The sequence below is a fragment of the Labrus mixtus genome, chromosome 22 (genome assembly GCF_963584025.1).
Source record: "Labrus mixtus chromosome 22, fLabMix1.1, whole genome shotgun sequence".
Taxonomy (NCBI): domain Eukaryota; kingdom Metazoa; phylum Chordata; class Actinopteri; order Labriformes; family Labridae; genus Labrus; species Labrus mixtus.
In genome coordinates, this window is record NC_083633.1 from 2,377,305 (window position 1) to 2,394,797 (window position 17,493).

Sequence of the window (17,493 nt, forward strand, 5' to 3'; positions counted from 1 at the left end):
CTCCTCTGTCGCTTGGAGACCAATTGAGGAGAATATTTTTGGCTACCTCATAGGTTGCAGGACCTAGTGTATTCCAACATCCTTTTGAAAAAAGCCAAATTGCATCTTGGACCTATAATTTCATTTCTGTTTACAACCGGCCGTACTGTCATGAGACATGTCCACTCAGACCTTAAGTGGCACAATCATTCACCTATATTCAACAATTTCTTGCTTCTTACTGGTAATATACCTTTCTCTTTCCCACGTTGGAGGAGCAGGGGTATTCATGTTTTCTAAGACTTGTATAACGACAATGGGTTACGAGCCTTTAATGATTTACAAGCTGCATATAATCTACCAGGATCATCCTTTTTTTTTTTTTATGTACAGCTAAGATTGGCCTTGAAGACATATGGTGTCCCATGGGGATCAGCGTTGCCCACACACAAAAGTAACAAAAACATTAAACTCAGGAGGACTGCACTCAACCTCCTGTAATAGAATAGAAGAGAAGAGAATTACTTTATTGATCCCAAACTGGGAAATTGTGGAATCAATAAAGTAATTTGATCTGCTTCCTGGTTCTATAGACATAGAAGTTCGTCATGTTTGCATGACTTTTAAATGAGAAAAGTTCAGCAAACACAAAAGGTCTTTGTCCTCCGCTATGACACCTCTCAGTTATACTTTTACCCCGTGGGATTTTGAAATGAAGACTTTGTCTCCATTTATAGATCAACCATAGTCTAGCCCACGCATTTTGCATAACTGTCCAGAATTCAAATGTTTGCATAAGAAATCTGATAAAACAGGGACCCAAAAGGGTCCAACAAATCCAACCAACGTCCCCCTTATCAGCACAAAAATGAACAAACACAGACGCCTGGTTGGTTATGATCACTCCCACTCGTGTTATTATTTTAGAATGTGGAAAAGCCAGTTGTTTTTTGAGTAATACCTGACCTGTCCTCTCTTGACGTCTGAGCAGAAAAAGGAAGCACAGAAAAGGAATGGGGAGGTACCAGCCAGGACAATGACGGAGAAGAAGGAACAGGAGACTTAAACAACACTGAGGGACTAACTTGCTGACTCATTACCATGAGCTCTCCTGTCTCTGTCATGGAGCCAGAAGACGCTGCAGCTGGGGAGTATGCAGAATCCCAGCTTATGTACAGGATAGAGCGTCCGGTGTACGATGAAGGTTTCATCAGGACAAAGCTTCTCCACCACAAAGAAAACTCCACAACCCTCCGACAGAGGCTCGCACAACACTGCAGGTAAGTTCAGGGTGAGGGGATTTACCTCCGGATGAACGTCTACCATTATATTATTCTATATGCAGACTTAAAAAGTGTTTGACTCTTTAGATGAAGTAGTAAAAAGTTGTATTTGACTCATTGATTGATTAACAAATCTTTATCGACAATTTTGATAATGGATTTACAACAAAAATCACCTGTTGAGCAAAAATGACAATTCATTTCACTGTTCACTTGGGTGCTAGTTATCATTCTACAACTTACAAATGTCATCCAGCGCTTTAATTATTCATTTATTCAATTTCTCTTCCCGATGACATTGATCACAGTCACAGCTTAAATGTCAAACATTTTGCTGGTTCCAGCTTCTTCAATCTGATGGTTTTCTGCTTTTCTTTATACTGTTTGAATTTAAACTGATCTGAGCAATCTGAAGGCACGCTCTGTGAGTTTTATATGGCAACTTAGAGACTACACGTTGAATCAATAGCTCTCTTCACGCTGCAGTTTCAAGCCATTTACGCCTCTGTGATGTTCCGCCTTCAATCTGAATTTTGTAGAGGCTTTGTACTGTCTTCAGAGTTAGAAGTAGAAGCACTACAGGGGCGAGACGAGATCAGTGGAGCCAGTGGGGGGGAGCGCAGCGCTGTGTGTGTTTGTGCATGTCTGACTGTGTGTCTATGAGGAGCTCCCGCTGTGCCATGCTTCTGCAACTCCAAAACGCAATATGAATTCACAGACTCGGACATCATTATTACGCCGACGTAGAATCAATATGAATGTACAAAGACGTACAAGGAGCTTAGTTACGGCACTTTTGCAAAAGGGCGAGAGGTTATCATGAAATGTGTATGCAGGTTTATTGAAATGGGAAACAATCTTCAATGGTAACTCCTTAAAAGTGATTATAAATACCAAGTAACATGTTGTGTGTGAGTAGAAATATTGTACGTCTGTGTATAAAAGTGTAAACAGATGAAGACATCATGAGATATTTTGAGGCTCTGTTAGTGTAGGTAAAGAATAACTAAAAATAACTTTTAATGCTGCTGATGCTTCCTACCACGGTGACAAACGATGACTGAGCTGTACATTCCTGGTTTTAATTTCAGTTTTATGGCCATTAAACCGGTAAAAGGCAGTCAGAAAACAGCTTTTTTATTGCCCTATCGTCGCCCTGTGCTAACATGACTGATCACTTTTATGGTCTACGTCCTGGGAAACCCAACACTCCCATCTTGCTCTTTGTCACTGTACATTTTTGGCAGGAAGTTATTCACCACTGAAGATGTCCTGATGGGGTTTATAGACTGTATTAGGTCTTTCACACTTGAAGAAAAACTCCTGAGATTACCCGGAGGAGCTGAGCTGTATGTGTGAACGCAAACGGCGACATTTTTCGCTCGGACTTCACCCAGAGTTTCTCCTGCTGGTCCCCAATATTTTTTATGCAACAAGTCAGAGTGAGCTGATGTGAGAACGCTGCAGGATATTCTCTGGAGAATTCAACTCGAGCCAATAGGAGGGGGAGTATTGTTTATATACTGTTACTGCTGCACAGAGTGTCTGCACACGACCACTACGATCTCTGTGCACGTAATTAATAATATTAAATTAGATTTATATAGCGCTTTTCTAAATACTCAAAGACGCTTAAATTAAAAAAAATAATAATTAAAAAATTAATTAAATTAAACTTAAATTAAAAAAAAATTAAATTAAATTGAATGCTTAAATTAAATTTTTTTTTAAATTAAATAAAATAAAATAAAATAAAATTAAATTAAATAAATTTAATGTTTTTGATTAAAAAAATTATGCTGCATTATGTTTTCTGCTTGTCAGTATCCCATGTCCCATGTAAAGAGGCGTAAGTCCTCGAGGCGGGTGACCTGGGTTTGAAACGAACCTATGGCTCCTTTCCAACACTCTGACTCTGTCCACTGTCCTGTCTCCACAATAAAGGCATAAAAAGCCCAAAAGAAACAGAAGAGTAAATATAGCAGCATTCCATATGAAATGTATCCGATGTAAATTAACTCAGAGTTGACCGTAGTTAAGATGAAAGGGCGAAACCGACCTGAGAAAGAGAATATGTCTACTGACGAGCTAATGTATCCGAGTATAATTTACACAACGTTTTTTATCACAGCAGCACAAACAGAAACAGTACGGCAGCTTTCAGTAGCAGCTCACGCTTCTTTATGTGGCGGTCTTTGACGTTTCTGTGGCAACGATGAACACGTTTTGTCTGTCTTTTCTTTAATTTCATTTATAAATTTCAAAAGTGCTTCTTCTTTTTTTCTCTTCTCACAGGTGTTCAAATGAAAAGGCCAAAGCAGCACTGGTGAGTTTCCTGCCCATTTTAACATGGCTGCCATCCTACCCGGTGAAGCAGTACCTGTTTTCAGACGTGGTCTCAGGTCTCAGCACAGGAGTCGTGCAGCTCCCGCAAGGTCAGGAAATCATCCCATTCTGTTCCATCTCTGTAGTAGAGCATCACAACCTAAAAACATCATCAGACTCCACGTAGTCACACATCTGTAAGCCTAAAGAACATCACCTTTACCGACTGTTGAATCCAATAATGTCATGTAGAAAGCTGCGCAGTAGAAACAGGCTTATTTGACTCAGGCTTGAATGACATTGGGGTTAACTCTGAGAAAAACCAGCTGCTGACTCCTGAGCTTCACACTGTCTTTGTTTTTTTATCTCTACAGCTCTGAGTTTGTGTTGCACGCTCTTTGCTCCTGGGACTGTTTCTGTTTATTTACATCTCTCTCCTCTCCTCCGCTCAACAGGTCTGGCCTACGCCATGCTGGCTGCTGTACCTCCGGTTTATGGTCTGTACTCCTCGTTCTACCCTGTCCTGCTTTACACCTTCTTTGGCACATCCAGGCACATATCAGTGGGTAAGAAAATAAACTTGAAGCTTCTTGTAGAGGATGGGTCATAAATATTGTCTTTCAAGCTGTGGCTGGAGCCGAAATGGAGGTTAGAAAACCCCCTGAAGGATACAGTAAACTTTAAAGCAGGTTTTTCTTGCTCTTACGTGATGGCTGTGTTTTTTGCACAAAATGTCCTTTTCTGCAAACTTTCTACAAAGCCCCCCGTACTTATGCCTGACAAGGTGAGCACCTACCTGTCAGCACCTGCATCCGAATGGACTTAACTTTACTGATGTTGTTTCCTCCTCTCTAGATCTTTGCTTGTGTTGTACTTACTCTCTGATGTACGTTGCTTTGGACAAAAGCGTCTGCTAGTTGGAATGTTTAAAAAACCTTATAATAATAAAAATAAAAATAATAATAATTGTGGCTGATTAAACAACTATTCCACACATGCACTCTGGAAAATGTTGGGACAGGCTGCCCCTGAAATCTTCCTGACTTTCCTTTTTCACAAATGCTTTGTTTTGTTTGAGTGTAGTCAGAACAGTCATGCTAATAGAATGAGACTAATAGATATTTACAACCAGCTCTTATACACAACTAATCATGTTGAATAATACGTGTGGATCAGGGGGGCAGCTGGGTAGTGCATACAGGAGTGTGCTATAATAGTGACCGTGTCTGGGGTTACAGCTCTCTAACATGTATCCCACCATACGAAGAGAAACACAGCAGTGGGAAACCATGAAGTGACAACTGAGGCGAGCAGTAAAGAGTTTAAGAAGAGAAACCCCGCCCACTTACTCACGGTTAATGTTTATGACTATATTACCGTTTGCCGTCACACATTGACAGGGGGGTCTCCTGAGGTAAGACGTGCCATTTAATTACGTGCACGGAGATGGTAGTGATCGTGTGCAGACACTCTGTGCAGCAGCAACAGTATATAAACATCACTCTCCCTCCTATTGGCTCGATCTGAATTCTCCGGAGAATATCCTGCAGTGTTCTCACATCATCTCACTCGGAAAAAATACAAGTCCAAGTGAAAAATGTGGCTGTTTGCGTTCACATAAACAGCCCCTCCTGGAAATGTCAGGAGTTTTTCAGGAGATTTCTGCAAGTGGGAAAGCCTCTATAGTAGACTCTTCAATGGAGAGAGTGATAGCCCTGCTTTCAACCTAACCCAGAGAAATTCTGCACGCTGCTTCATTTGAACTGTTACTCTAATATTCAGGGCACAAGAATCTTAAATCTCCAAATTCCTAACATGCTGAGTTATCTCTCTCATCATTTCCCCAGTACATGCAGCTTCAGCAGGAAGAGAAACTAAAGGCTCAGCAGACCTGACATGCCCGGTTACATATGATTCATCAGCCGCTGCTTTAGGGGGCGGGGTTTAGCAAAGTGTCACAAGGGAGTGGAGTGCAAATATATACTGTATTCAGTACAGTTATAAGGGATGACCCAATTGTTGGTGGTTGACCTGGAATGTGTCCTTGTGTCTTATTGCTTCAGTTTCTAACAGCAAATCTGCCGTCGCCTGCAGAAAAGATAAACATTAACAAACCTGTTCTTGTTCTTGTCTGTGGGATTTCTCACAACTGTAATCTGAGCTAACCCTGTGTTGTTGTGTTGAAAATAATCTAAATGAATTGTGTCATCAGTAGCCACAAAGATCACAACCCATCTCACACAGGGATGCTGTCCTGAGTCTCATCTTCAGTTACTATTTAAAGTGATTTTAGATCCACTTTATGAGATTAAAATGATGTAAAGTTTTTGAAATAAAATGGAGGAAATATTTCCCCTCAAATGTGACAGCTGTTTCCTCAGCTGACATGAGCAGCAGTGAATCAGGAAGTAAAATTGCACTCCCTCATAGCTGTTGATAAGGTCATCCCTTAACTCCTGGCAGAGAGCAAAGGCGAATAACTGGGCGACTTTTAAAGTGCTGGGCAGGATGACTCACATGCACACACACTGTACACACAAAGTGCACTGGACACCTTCTACAATTCACTTAGCAGACGCTTTTATCCAAAGAGACGTACATCAGAGAGTAAGAACAACACGGATCAAGGATCTAGAAAAAAGGAAACAATGTCAGTAAGAGCAAACGATCAGCTTTGAGTCTGATTGGACACACAGGTGCTGACAGGAAGTGACCAGAGGCAAAGCACAACATTGAGGGCAGTTCTTGAGAGCTCTAATCAGTATAGAAACCATCTTATAAGTCATTGTTATCAAACAAAAACCATCGTCATTACCATCATCATCATCAATAATATGGAGACCATCATCATTAAGTTAGTAGGTATTCATGAAAGAGCTGGGTCTTTAGCTTTTTCTTAAAGGTGCAGAGGGACTCTGCAGATCCAATGGAGTTTGGAAGTTCATTCCACCACCTTGTTACACTCGATGGCATGATACTGTACAGGCCCAGACATGAATTGGTCTAAGGTGAAATATGTCCATGAAAAAGTGTTTAGATTTTTTTTTTTTAACCTGCCCTGAAGGCAGATCATACACTTTGCATAATGTTTCAAAGAGTTCACAAACTAAGGCTGCGTTCACACTGCCAGCCTGAACGCTCAGTTCCGCTGCTCATGTTGCTTTTTAAATGTGACCCGTATCACTCGTGTATGAACTGGTCACTGTCCTGAGCAGACCTTCATGCACATAAGAACAACTACAACTCCAACCCACTTGGCATTTACTGTGATAACTGTTGTTATAATTATCCAATAATTGGAGGTTTTGCGTACAACCGTAAAAATATGCAACCTGTCAAGATGTTCAAATCTGGGATATGAAGGAGGTAGTAAAAATGCCAAGGAATGTCCAAATGGTTCTCCTCTGTGATTGTGAATTGTTTGTTTTAGGGATTTTTAAATGTTCTATTTTAATATTTATTTTTCTTCCTCTGTCATGAAGCTTTTGATGTCGTGTGAAGCACTTAAAAAATAAAAAAATAAATCTGCTATATAAATAAACTTGCCTTGCCCTACAAAGACATCACGGTTGGGACATCGTGGTGTGAAGAGAGAGTATTTCATAACAGGCAGAACTGCTGATCTACAACCCCCTGCAGATCAGTGCATCATTTACAGTTACTGTGGTAACTTCAGGGTGAACTCAAAACAGGACAGCAACTTGTAAGCACTAATTTGGAAATATACCATAAATTTTGTCGTGCTGCAATGGTATGCATGTTGTGGTGTTTCATCCCATCCCTGTTTGTTAATGGCTATCCTGGTCTGAATTACTGGAGGTCTTTAAGGGAGTCAGTGGCAGCCAGTTTGATTTCAAGTGTTTGTGCCAAGAACTGTATCTGTCTCAAGCCAAATGAACTGTCCAAAGATTATCGAGTTTCACACCGAGCCAGATTATGAAGTGTTTTTTAAAAAGTAATTGGGAGCATTTTGTGCCTTTTTATTTAGAGTGATTCTTAAGAGAGAGAAAGAAAACAACGTAAAGGAAATAAGTGCAGCGACTCTCCTGGACTCTGCAGGATTGTGAAACGTCTCTGACCTCTCCTCCACCCTGACGTCGCTCTCAGCTGACTGATGTCTGAAAGGGCTCCAAGTCTTCTCAGATGTCAGCTCTAACCTTTAAGTCAATCTGATCGCTGGACTAAATGAACCAAACCTGCTCAACCTTTTTAAACCAAAGAACCACTCACGTGAACCCTTTAATTTAACTTTAATTAAATACAGTGTAAAAGAAGGTTGCTGTGGAAACGATCTCTTAACTTCTGGCAGGGAGCGAGAGGGAATAACTGGGCTGCTGTTCAAGTGCTGGGCAGGATGACCTTTTCATTCAGAGTGATACACTAACCCAACTTTATGTGATCTTCATTTACAGCAGAATCCATTAAAGTGTACAGAACCAAACCTGGAAAGTCCAGTTTCATAATTCAGTGATCTCAAAGTCTGACTGTTCTGTGTTCATGTGTTTTGATCTGCAGGCACCTTTGCAGTCATAAGTCTGATGATCGGAGGGGTTGCGGTGAGGGAGGCACCTGACTCCATGTTTCTCACCATGCCTGTAAACGGCTCCAACACGTCCGCCGTGCTCAACGTGGAGGCTCGTGATGCGAGGAGGGTTCAGGTGGCTGTCGTGCTCACAACGCTGGTGGGAATCATACAGGTGGGTCTCAAAACAACCAACACATCCCAGTGAAGGGAAGCAGGCAGCTGAAATCTTCTCACGCTCTCAAACACTGTTTATCCAAAGCAGCAGGATCACTGTTGTTAAACACACACTTTGATTTCATTTGAAACAACTGTTCTTGTGTAGCTCGTTGTCATCGCCTTCTTTTCTCTCTTTCTTCCTCTTTTCTTTTTCCTTTCTCTCAGTTTGTCCTCGGTCTTCTCAGGTTTGGGTTTGTGGCGATCTACCTCACGGAGCCCCTGGTGCGAGGCTTCACTACGGCTGCGGCTGTGCACGTTGTCGTCTCTCAGTTAAAGTACCTGCTGGGGGTGAAGACGCCGCGCTTCAGTGGGCCTCTTTCTGTAATCTATGTACGTTTAAAAAAAAAAAATTGATTCTAGAAAGTTAAACAGCTGCAAGACGAGATGGAGATAAAGGATATTTCCTACTTTTTCTAGATTTTTGTTTGTCGTATATTATCTTTGTAGTTTAACTTCTAACTAATGATTGCAAAAGTAATGAAATATTTTCTCTTGCTCCAGAGCTTAAAGGAGGTACTCAGTGACATCACCAGCACCAACATCACCACTCTCATCCTGGGCCTCTCGTGCCTCATATTCCTGTATGCGATCAAAGACCTCAACGAGCGCTTCAAGAAAAAACTGCCCATTCCTATTCCTGGAGAGATCGTTGTGGTCATCGTGTCCACCGGCGTCTCGTTTGGACTTTCCTTATCGGCCGACTACAAGGTGGACGTGGTTGGAAAGATCCCGACAGGGTACGTTTCTTTGACCTTTCTGAATGTGGAACAACATTAGGCTTGTTCTGTTTGTGTCACAAGCGTTCTCCAATGTGTTCTCAGGCTCCTCCCTCCCGCTGCCCCAGTCTTCTCCCTGTTGCCCAATCTGGTCACAGACTCCTTTGCCGTAGCAATCGTGGGATTCTCAATGGGCATCTCACTCGCAAAGATCTTTGCCCTGAAGCACGGCTACAGCGTTGACGGCAACCAGGTGAGAATAGAAATCTGAGGAGCTGTAGATACTGACACAAAGAAGTCTGTTTACACGCACAAGTAACTGGGTTACTGTTAGCCCCTTTGAAACAAGGTGTTATTTCTCAAACATAATCTGCTGTAAATGAGATAAGGAGACTTGGGAAAACTAAATTTTACTGCTTTGGAAAGCTGAATCCTGTCGGTCTGTCAGGTAAACTAAACATGAGCACGTGTAAGACTTCAGAAAGACACAGACAGGAGAGGTAGGGGTGAAAGGAGGGATCAACACATGTAGTGATTTATCCTTTTTATTAAAAAAATGTGGAGCAGTGTGCTACGAAGAGAGAAACTGAAGCCTCTTATAAGGTGTTTTGATATAATATTTGTTTTGAATTTGCATTATACATATTGAAGGTTCAGCCTAAAAGCTAAAACACTTGTCATTTATGCTTCAAAAATAAGGTTACCTGGGTCACTGACCTGCTGCATGTGTACATGATCATTACAGTTACCAGGTTACCACAGTTCATGTAAACAGGGGTCTCTGATTACATATTGTTAAGTAAATAAAGAACATATTATGAATAATCCACTTGTACAGTGTTTTTGATATTATGGTAACCTGAGTGTCTACTGACCCACAACATGTGAAATAAACCCATCCAGTCATTTGTTTGTAGTCTGCATAAGTCTTACAACACAGAGAAAAATGCTCCGTTTCAAATTTGCTCTCCTTGTGATGTCACAGTGGGATTCTGGTAAAAAAAAAATCCCCTCCCCTCCCCTGGTATCTCCACCCATGCACCCGAGACACTTTACAAAAGAGCAGGTAAAAGACTGCACTCATTGTTAAGAAAAATGGGATAGGGGGTGATAAGGAACGATTTCTCCTTTGTATTCCTCACGTTCCTGATGTCCACACGTCCTTGTGGCTGAGGTGGAGGTCGGAGCACAACGTGCATGAATGAGGACGGCTGTGGTTGTGTTGATGAAAACCTGCCTTTCAGATTTTCACTTCCAGTGCTGCAATAATTTAAATGAAGAAGTGTGCGCTTGTTTTAGTGTTGTGGTTGGTGATTGAGGCAACTGCAGAAAAACCTCTCACACAGGTTGGATGTTACAAAAAGAAAGTGAGTGTGGCTCCTTTTGTTAACCACGTTGCGTGCAGGTGAAGCCGAGGGCGAGACATGACTCGTCATATTTTCAAGTATTTTTAACGTCTGGTGTAGATTACAGATTTCATTGTCAGCCTCACTAAATCTGCCGTGCTTTGCTGGCGTTGTTCTTATTTATCCTTGCTGCTCCCTCCCGTCAGAGGGGCTGCTTGTCAACAGGACAGGCAGGAAACTGCTTGGGGCCCAAGGCCAGCAAGGGGCCCCTGAGGGCTGACAAACTTCAAACTGCAGCAGTAGCTCAAAATGTACAAATTGTGCAATGACAGTAGGAAACCTCCCTAACGGGGCCCCATCTGACAGCATTCATTCTTGTTGCGCTGCTTATCATCTCAGGCATTATTCCTGTGAAACCCAAAGTTCCTCAGTGAAAATTAACAGAAGGAAAATGACCAGGAAGGATCTGTCTGGGAGTGAAAAAAGAAAGTGACAGAGCGCCGGGACACTGGCGGACATAATGGTGGTCGGAGGGCCCCCAATAAATTTTTGCCAAGGGCCTCAAAAGACTCTAAATCGCCCCTGCCTCCCGTAATAACCTCGGGCTCCCGAAAGATACCACGGGCCCCGCTCTGGGAATCCCTGATGAAGATGAAGAACGTTGTTTGGTCTGAATAAGGGTGGAAAAAGAGCAGGTTTATGCTACACATCACGTGTGTGTGTGGTTGACTTTGATGTTGTTAAAAGTACGACCTACACCTGCTTTATATGGAGAGTTTAATGGGATGAGTTTTGGTGAGATGGATAGAGAAGAAAAAAAACATCTAACACTGGACAGTTTGTGTAGAGTAAGTCTCTGTTTATTCTCAGTTCATGCTCTAGATGTAATGATTGACATCGTTCAGTGCAGCTCGCTCTGTAAACATCTGCCGCCTTTCAGCCACAAACTAATAACTATCGGTCCTGAAGTGGCAAAAACTCAAAAATCTAGTTTGTCCTCTTGTATTGACCACGTGGGAAAGAGCGGGAACAGTTCATCAATCACGCAGACGTGATCCAAAATAGATCCAGTGAGAGTTGACAGGACTTATAGACCTGCTTCTCTACCTGTGGAGGGCGCACACAAACAAATAATTACAAATAAAATGCAGGAAGAATAAACAAACATGGGCTCCTACACACCGGCCTCTCGCAGAATCAATTTGTAAGATGATTTCCTAAAATGTTTTGTCTCATCTGAGCTGCTTCACGTTCCTCCATGTTTAATTTTTTGTTTTCTGAAACCAAACTTTTGTTTTTTTTCAGGAGCTGATTGCTCTCGGTCTGTGCAACTTCGTCAGCTCTTTCTTCCAAACCTTCGCCATCACCTGCTCCATGTCGAGGAGCCTGGTGCAGGAGAGCACGGGTGGAAAAACTCAGGTCACACACACACACACACACACACACACACACACACACACACACACACACACACACACACACACACACACACACACACACACAGGAGCGCTTTTACTATCTCACTCGGCTTAATTGGTGTTGTAAATCCATAATAGGGATTACAGATGGCATGACGCTGATATCGCCGTGTGTGTTCAGATTGCAGGGCTGCTGGCGTCGATGGTGGTGCTGCTGGTGGTGGTGGCCATCGGTTTCGTCTTCCAGCCGCTCCCTCAGGTCGGTGAAACAACGATGCATTTTCTGATGTGTATCTTTGTTGGTTTGTTGTGGTGTTGATTGATCTGCTGCTCTGTTTTTTCAGACTGCGCTGGCCGCCATCATCATGGTGAACCTGTTGGGGATGTTCAAACAGTTCAGAGACATTCCTGCTCTGTGGAGGACCAGCAAGATCGAACTGGTCAGTCTGTCAAGTATATCTCCTTCCTAGATGGGATTGTGCAGTACTGTTAAAACCTTTATCTAAGACTACTTTAAATGCATCTAAGAAGTTGGCTGTATCCATGCTTTCACCCATTAGTGCGCGTTCTCCTTATTTGTCTCCTCCACCTCTTCTTTTCTTTTTCCACTAAAAGACCAAGAACTGACAACGACCAGCGCCATTTTCACCTTTTTATCAGACATTATTCTCCATTAGTAGTCTACCTGTAATACGAGTGGTGACCGACAGCGGTGTGTAAATGGTCTTCTCGTATCATAACAACGGACTACCGCCCCCTGCTGGCATGGAGAGTTATTTCCTCTCACACATGTGCAGAACGTACGTGGTGGTTGGACGTTGGCTGTAGTCTTTGTGGTGTGTTCAAGTGCAGCTTTTTGTCCGAGGGTTAGGGTTGTTTGCCGTCTGCTTGGTGTGTCGCGGCCTTAAGATCTTTAACCAGTCCAGCTGCCTTTGGATCATTTTCAAATTGCCCTGGATAACTGAGAACCTCCACAGACATGTACGCACTAATGATTAGAAGCCTTATATGGCATGCTTTTGACTTTGTACTGAAAAGAGCAAAAGACGAATTAGCTTTTGATATACTTCATGCCCGGTACTTCTCTTCTTCTCTCTCAGGCCATCTGGCTGGTAGCCTTCGTAGCATCTGTGCTGTTGGGCCTGGACTACGGACTCCTGGTGGCCCTCACATTCGCCATACTGACAGTCATCTACAGAACACAGAGGTGTTAATTATAATAATCATGATAACAGGCAACAGATTTTCTCATGCTAAGAAATGAATTCATTTTTAATGTTTTTAACTGAGGGCTTTCTTCTTGTGTTTCAGCCCTAAAAGCGGCGTCCTGGGACTTGTTCCCGACTCAGGCCTGTACTGTGACGTGGACGAGTATGAAGAGGTGAAAACACAAACGTCTAACCCGAGACTTCGGCTGTGTCCAAAACCACATACTACATACATACATGCTGCATACTAACCCAGCCGTTAGTATGCTGTAAGCATCATGCTAAAATACGGGTTAAACGACGTACTTCCAGTACGAGCTCCATACCATGAGCTAGCATCATGCTAGCTCATGGTATGCTATCGTGCTGAATTCTCCAGAGAATATCCTGCTGCATTTCACAACACAGCCTTAAAAGAAGAATATGTGATTTTTTGATCCAGCAGATGTCGCCCTTGAGCACCAGCATGAAACCAAAACAACTCGCGGTGCATTGTTGTGTTAGCATGCTAATGCTAGTGATCTTTATTATGCTCGTATCTTCACACTGCATGTAAATTTACCTGAAATGAGCGTGATCTAGAACCACAGTTAAGCAGTGAGTACAGTATGTTATTCTTCTTTTCTCTAGTCCCTCAATTAAACAACTTTTATACGTGAGGGGAGGAGTCAGCCGGCCGTCCTGGCGATGTAAACAAAGTGAAGATAGGACTCTGAAAACTTTGAGAACATCACAGACAGTGGGACTCGGGTGTTACACCCATTGTAGACAGTCATGACTCATAGAGTTATTTTCAGAGGATATACTTGATTTATATTATATTTAAGTGTGAAAAATCACATAGAAAGTCTCTCGGGGTCTCTCTGTGCGTGAGCTCTAAATGTCTCTGATTCTTGTTCTTGTTCCCAGGCGGCTGAATTTGAGGGGATTAAGATTTTCAACTCCAACTCTTCTATCTACTTTGCCAACAGCGACCTTTATGTGAACTCTCTCAAAGAGAAGGTAATCCCACCTTGTGTGTGTGTAAAAACATTGTTTGCTCTATGAAAGCCATAATTACTGTAACGCAGGGTCACAAATTAGATGTTTGAACAGCATTGTGATGTGAACAGAGAGTGATGGAAAGAGGATTTCCTCTGATTCTTTGTTTATAATATAAATGATCTGATTTGATTCTTAATGACGAGTTTCTCTTCAGCTATTTTAAAATCTGGAACAACAAAACAAAGATACTGGAATCAGCTTTTCTCTTGATTGGGTTGACATTTAGAGAATAAAAGCGAAGAACAAAAGAAAGTATAACTAACTTTTTAGCAGCTTTACTCCACAATGTTTCTCTGACATGTTTTGCTGCTGATGTTTTTTTACAGACTGGAGTAAACCCCGAGCGATTACAAGCTGCTCAAAAAGCCCAAATGAAACGGCGCGAGAAGGAAAACGGTAACCAAAACTCTCCTCTGAAGATTTGTGCAAAGGTGAGTCGTCGTCTCCCGTCCCCTCGCCCTGTCTTCAGTTAGAACACGATGTTCTCCGTCTGCTTTGTTGACGGTGTAAATATGCAGCATGTCACAAGTAGCTTTGTGTGACTCCCCGGACAGACGGAAAAACTTGTTTTCATAACTGATTAAATGGTAGCAGAGTGTGTCATACTGTTATGGCTGTGTCTGAATACACAAACCTTCATACTGTTCATACTAAGATGAAGAGAAGATGTTTACTCGAGAGGAGGACGACTTGAAATACTGTTGGCTTCGTTGTAATTCTTTGTTATATGTTTCTTTGGTTTCAGTATAAGGAGCCAGCTGTGACCCATGAGGTACTGTCCCAAAACCACCTGGACGAGGACGAGCAGAGGAACGGCCAGCTCGGGGACCAACACAGCGAGTCGGAACACATCTTCCTCGAACCTCTCAGCGCCGTCCACTCCATCGTCCTGGACTGGACGTCTGCCAACTTCATCGACTCTGTGGGGGCCAAAGCCATCAAACAGGTTCATCCCATCGTGTCTCTTGATGCTACGTCATGCTCAACAAGTGTCCATGAGAAACTGACTCTGTGTCTGTCTCTGCAGGTGATCAGGGAATACGCTGCTGTGGATGTTAAAGTGGTTATAGCTGGCTGCAGCAGTAAGTCTACATCTTACTGTCAGTTATTCAAACACAGTCGCTCCTTATCAACATTCACTTTCCTCTTTTTAAAATGCAGCCAAACCTGAATGATCTGTTTTATCACGAGAAACATTACGGGTGTTTCTAAACAACAGACCGTGAACTTTTAGCCTCAGGAACTCATTTCCTTATGTGTAGCTGTCATCTGTTTTCAGAATCAGAATCAGAAATACTTCATTAATCCCAGAGGGAAATTCAATCGTTACAGTTGTTAAAAAATATACAATATAACAGTAGAAATACAGTAATCAAATAGAATAGGAATGTAATTAAGATATCAATAATAGGTACAAGAAATGTAATTTTTTTTTTTTCTAAACTCTGACCGGAATTTAACTTACGTACTACTGTGTGAAAGTCGTTGGCTCTTACGACGCACCACAAGTCCCAATCGTTCAACTTTCTTTCCATGTGGTGATTATTCAAATTCGTCTGAGGGATTGTGCAAATCTGTCTGCTGTTTCATGAACACCTGTTTACAACTGTCATCATAACGAAGAGAAATTATATAGAACTCATTGAAAAGGGAGGGGAGATTACTTTTACTCTGTTGTTGACACATGCTACACACACATGCACAAACAGGATCCTATGGACATGCACTAATGGAGAGACGTCAGAGTGAGGGCGCTGTGTAAGAAAGAGCGCCTGAGCAGTGAATCTGTTTAAACATTGAAACACAAGTTTAACAAGTTTGATTGACTTCCATCATGTAGAACTTAAGATGCAGCAGCGGTGATGTCTGTTTCTTTTTTTTTCAGAATTTTCGAGGCCCGATATTAAAAGTGGAATAAAACTGACATTATCAGTTTAGTTTGATCATCATAGATTTATGTAAACAGTGTGTACACACAGAGGAAGAACGAGAACACAGATCTGATGTTATATCGTCTGTTTTTATCCCAAAGGAAGTCTCATGTCTGACCTGGACAGCTTGCAGTTTTTCAGCGAGGTTGTGACTCCAGAGATGGTGTTCCCCACCGTCCACGATGCCGTGCTGCGATGTCTTCACTCTAAGCCCCGCCCATTAGCTGCTCCAACCAATGACACTACAGCAGCCACAGAACCCTAACGTGTGGAGGGTTGGATTTCAGAGGTTTCCTGTTCAGCTGTTGTGTTTAATGATCTCTACTATGGCAGTAGAGATGAAGTGAGCGATCATTCATATTGAATAGAGCAGTGTTTGTAACGTTCATAGAGGCACCTGGCCGATCAGAAATTCACTATTGAGTTTCCAGCTGACATTCCCACAGCCTTACGGCCATAGCACACCAAGTCTGGGTTTTTTTCGCCCCAAATTGACGCACGTTAATAAAGAAAAAGGATCTCATGTTTGCATACTGCCTATGAATCTGAATACACATCCTTCCCTGTGTGTGTCTGTGGAAATTGGTGTTCTTTTCAATGTGTGGTTCCAGTATAGAGCAGCGTATGAAACTGGACCACTGACATCACACCTGGAAGCTCATCAACAGGTGAAACTCTCCTCGCTCTTTTCTTCAGGAGAGGACAGACACCGTTTTAAAAAAAAAAAAATTGTTAAAGAATTACAAAATCCTCTTTCCTGCTTGATCACTGCGTGATGAGAACAAGTCATGCTGCGAATTCTCAGTCAATGGAAAAATGAACCCTGGCCCAGTGTGCAAGGTGTCGGTGCGTCACCTTATCAGATCACAGATTTCAAAAACATATCCGACATAAACAGACTTGGTGTGCAAAGGCCTTTATTCCTCTGCATCCTCTGAGATTGTTAAGATGTGTACTTTTTAAGTGTTTGCCTGTACGGTATAGGACAGCTGAAGATAGACAGGAAATGTTTAGAGGAGAGTGGGGGGGATGACATGCAGCAAAGGGTCGAGGTCGGATTCAAACCCACGTCTGCTGCCACTAGGACTTTAGGCTGCGTACAGAACCTTGAGGTTATGAGGTAGAAACTTTTCCCCGCTCTTTCTAAGGAGAAGTGTGTTAGCAAGCGATAAAGAATAGTGGCAGCTGTGTCTGAGGATGATTTCTGTAAGAGTGTAGTTCGTCTAAACTGACCATCTCATTTTCAAGCTGTTAAGAAATGTTTAAGGTTACTGAGAACATGTGTAGGGATGGATATCCGAGTAGATGTTCTGCTGTATTTTGGTGTCAAATGTGTATTTAAACCAGCAAGAGCACTATCAATGTTGTTACAGTATAGTTTCACTCCTGTATGGGTGAAAAACTAATGTAGTATTATACATGCTGCAGGTGTACGTTGTTAAAAAGAAGTGTTTTCTTGTTGTGCTGTTACTCTGACACAGGATGCCTTTAAAAAAGTCACC

General features: G+C 42.3%; 1 protein-coding gene across 1 annotated transcript; it reads left to right on the forward strand.

Moving 5' to 3' along the window:
- The first annotated feature begins 1,080 nt into the window (after positions 1-1,080).
- slc26a5 (solute carrier family 26 member 5) lies at positions 1,081-17,439 on the forward strand. The gene is made up of 17 exons (XM_061029279.1): positions 1,081-1,259; positions 3,558-3,697; positions 4,043-4,153; positions 8,103-8,284; positions 8,494-8,658; positions 8,830-9,065; positions 9,150-9,297; positions 11,696-11,809; positions 11,990-12,067; positions 12,153-12,248; positions 12,909-13,015; positions 13,120-13,189; positions 13,926-14,018; positions 14,387-14,491; positions 14,806-15,006; positions 15,088-15,142; positions 16,093-17,439. The coding sequence occupies exons 1-17, from the start codon at positions 1,081-1,083 to the stop codon at positions 16,254-16,256; spliced, it is 2,244 nt and encodes a 747-aa protein (XP_060885262.1). The 3' UTR covers positions 16,257-17,439.
- The last annotated feature ends 54 nt before the right edge of the window (positions 17,440-17,493 follow it).

Excerpts from the sequence above, each read along its gene's own strand:
- slc26a5 (XM_061029279.1), top strand. The coding sequence starts at position 1,081 with ATGAGCTCTCCTGTCTCTGTCATGGAGCCAGAAGACGCTGCAGCTGGG. Across the intron at positions 12,249-12,908 it reads GGACCAGCAAGATCGAACTG|GCCATCTGGCTGGTAGCCTT; the intron begins GTCAGTCTGTCA and ends CTTCTCTCTCAG. Across the intron at positions 15,007-15,087 it reads GGGCCAAAGCCATCAAACAG|GTGATCAGGGAATACGCTGC; the intron begins GTTCATCCCATC and ends CTGTCTCTGCAG.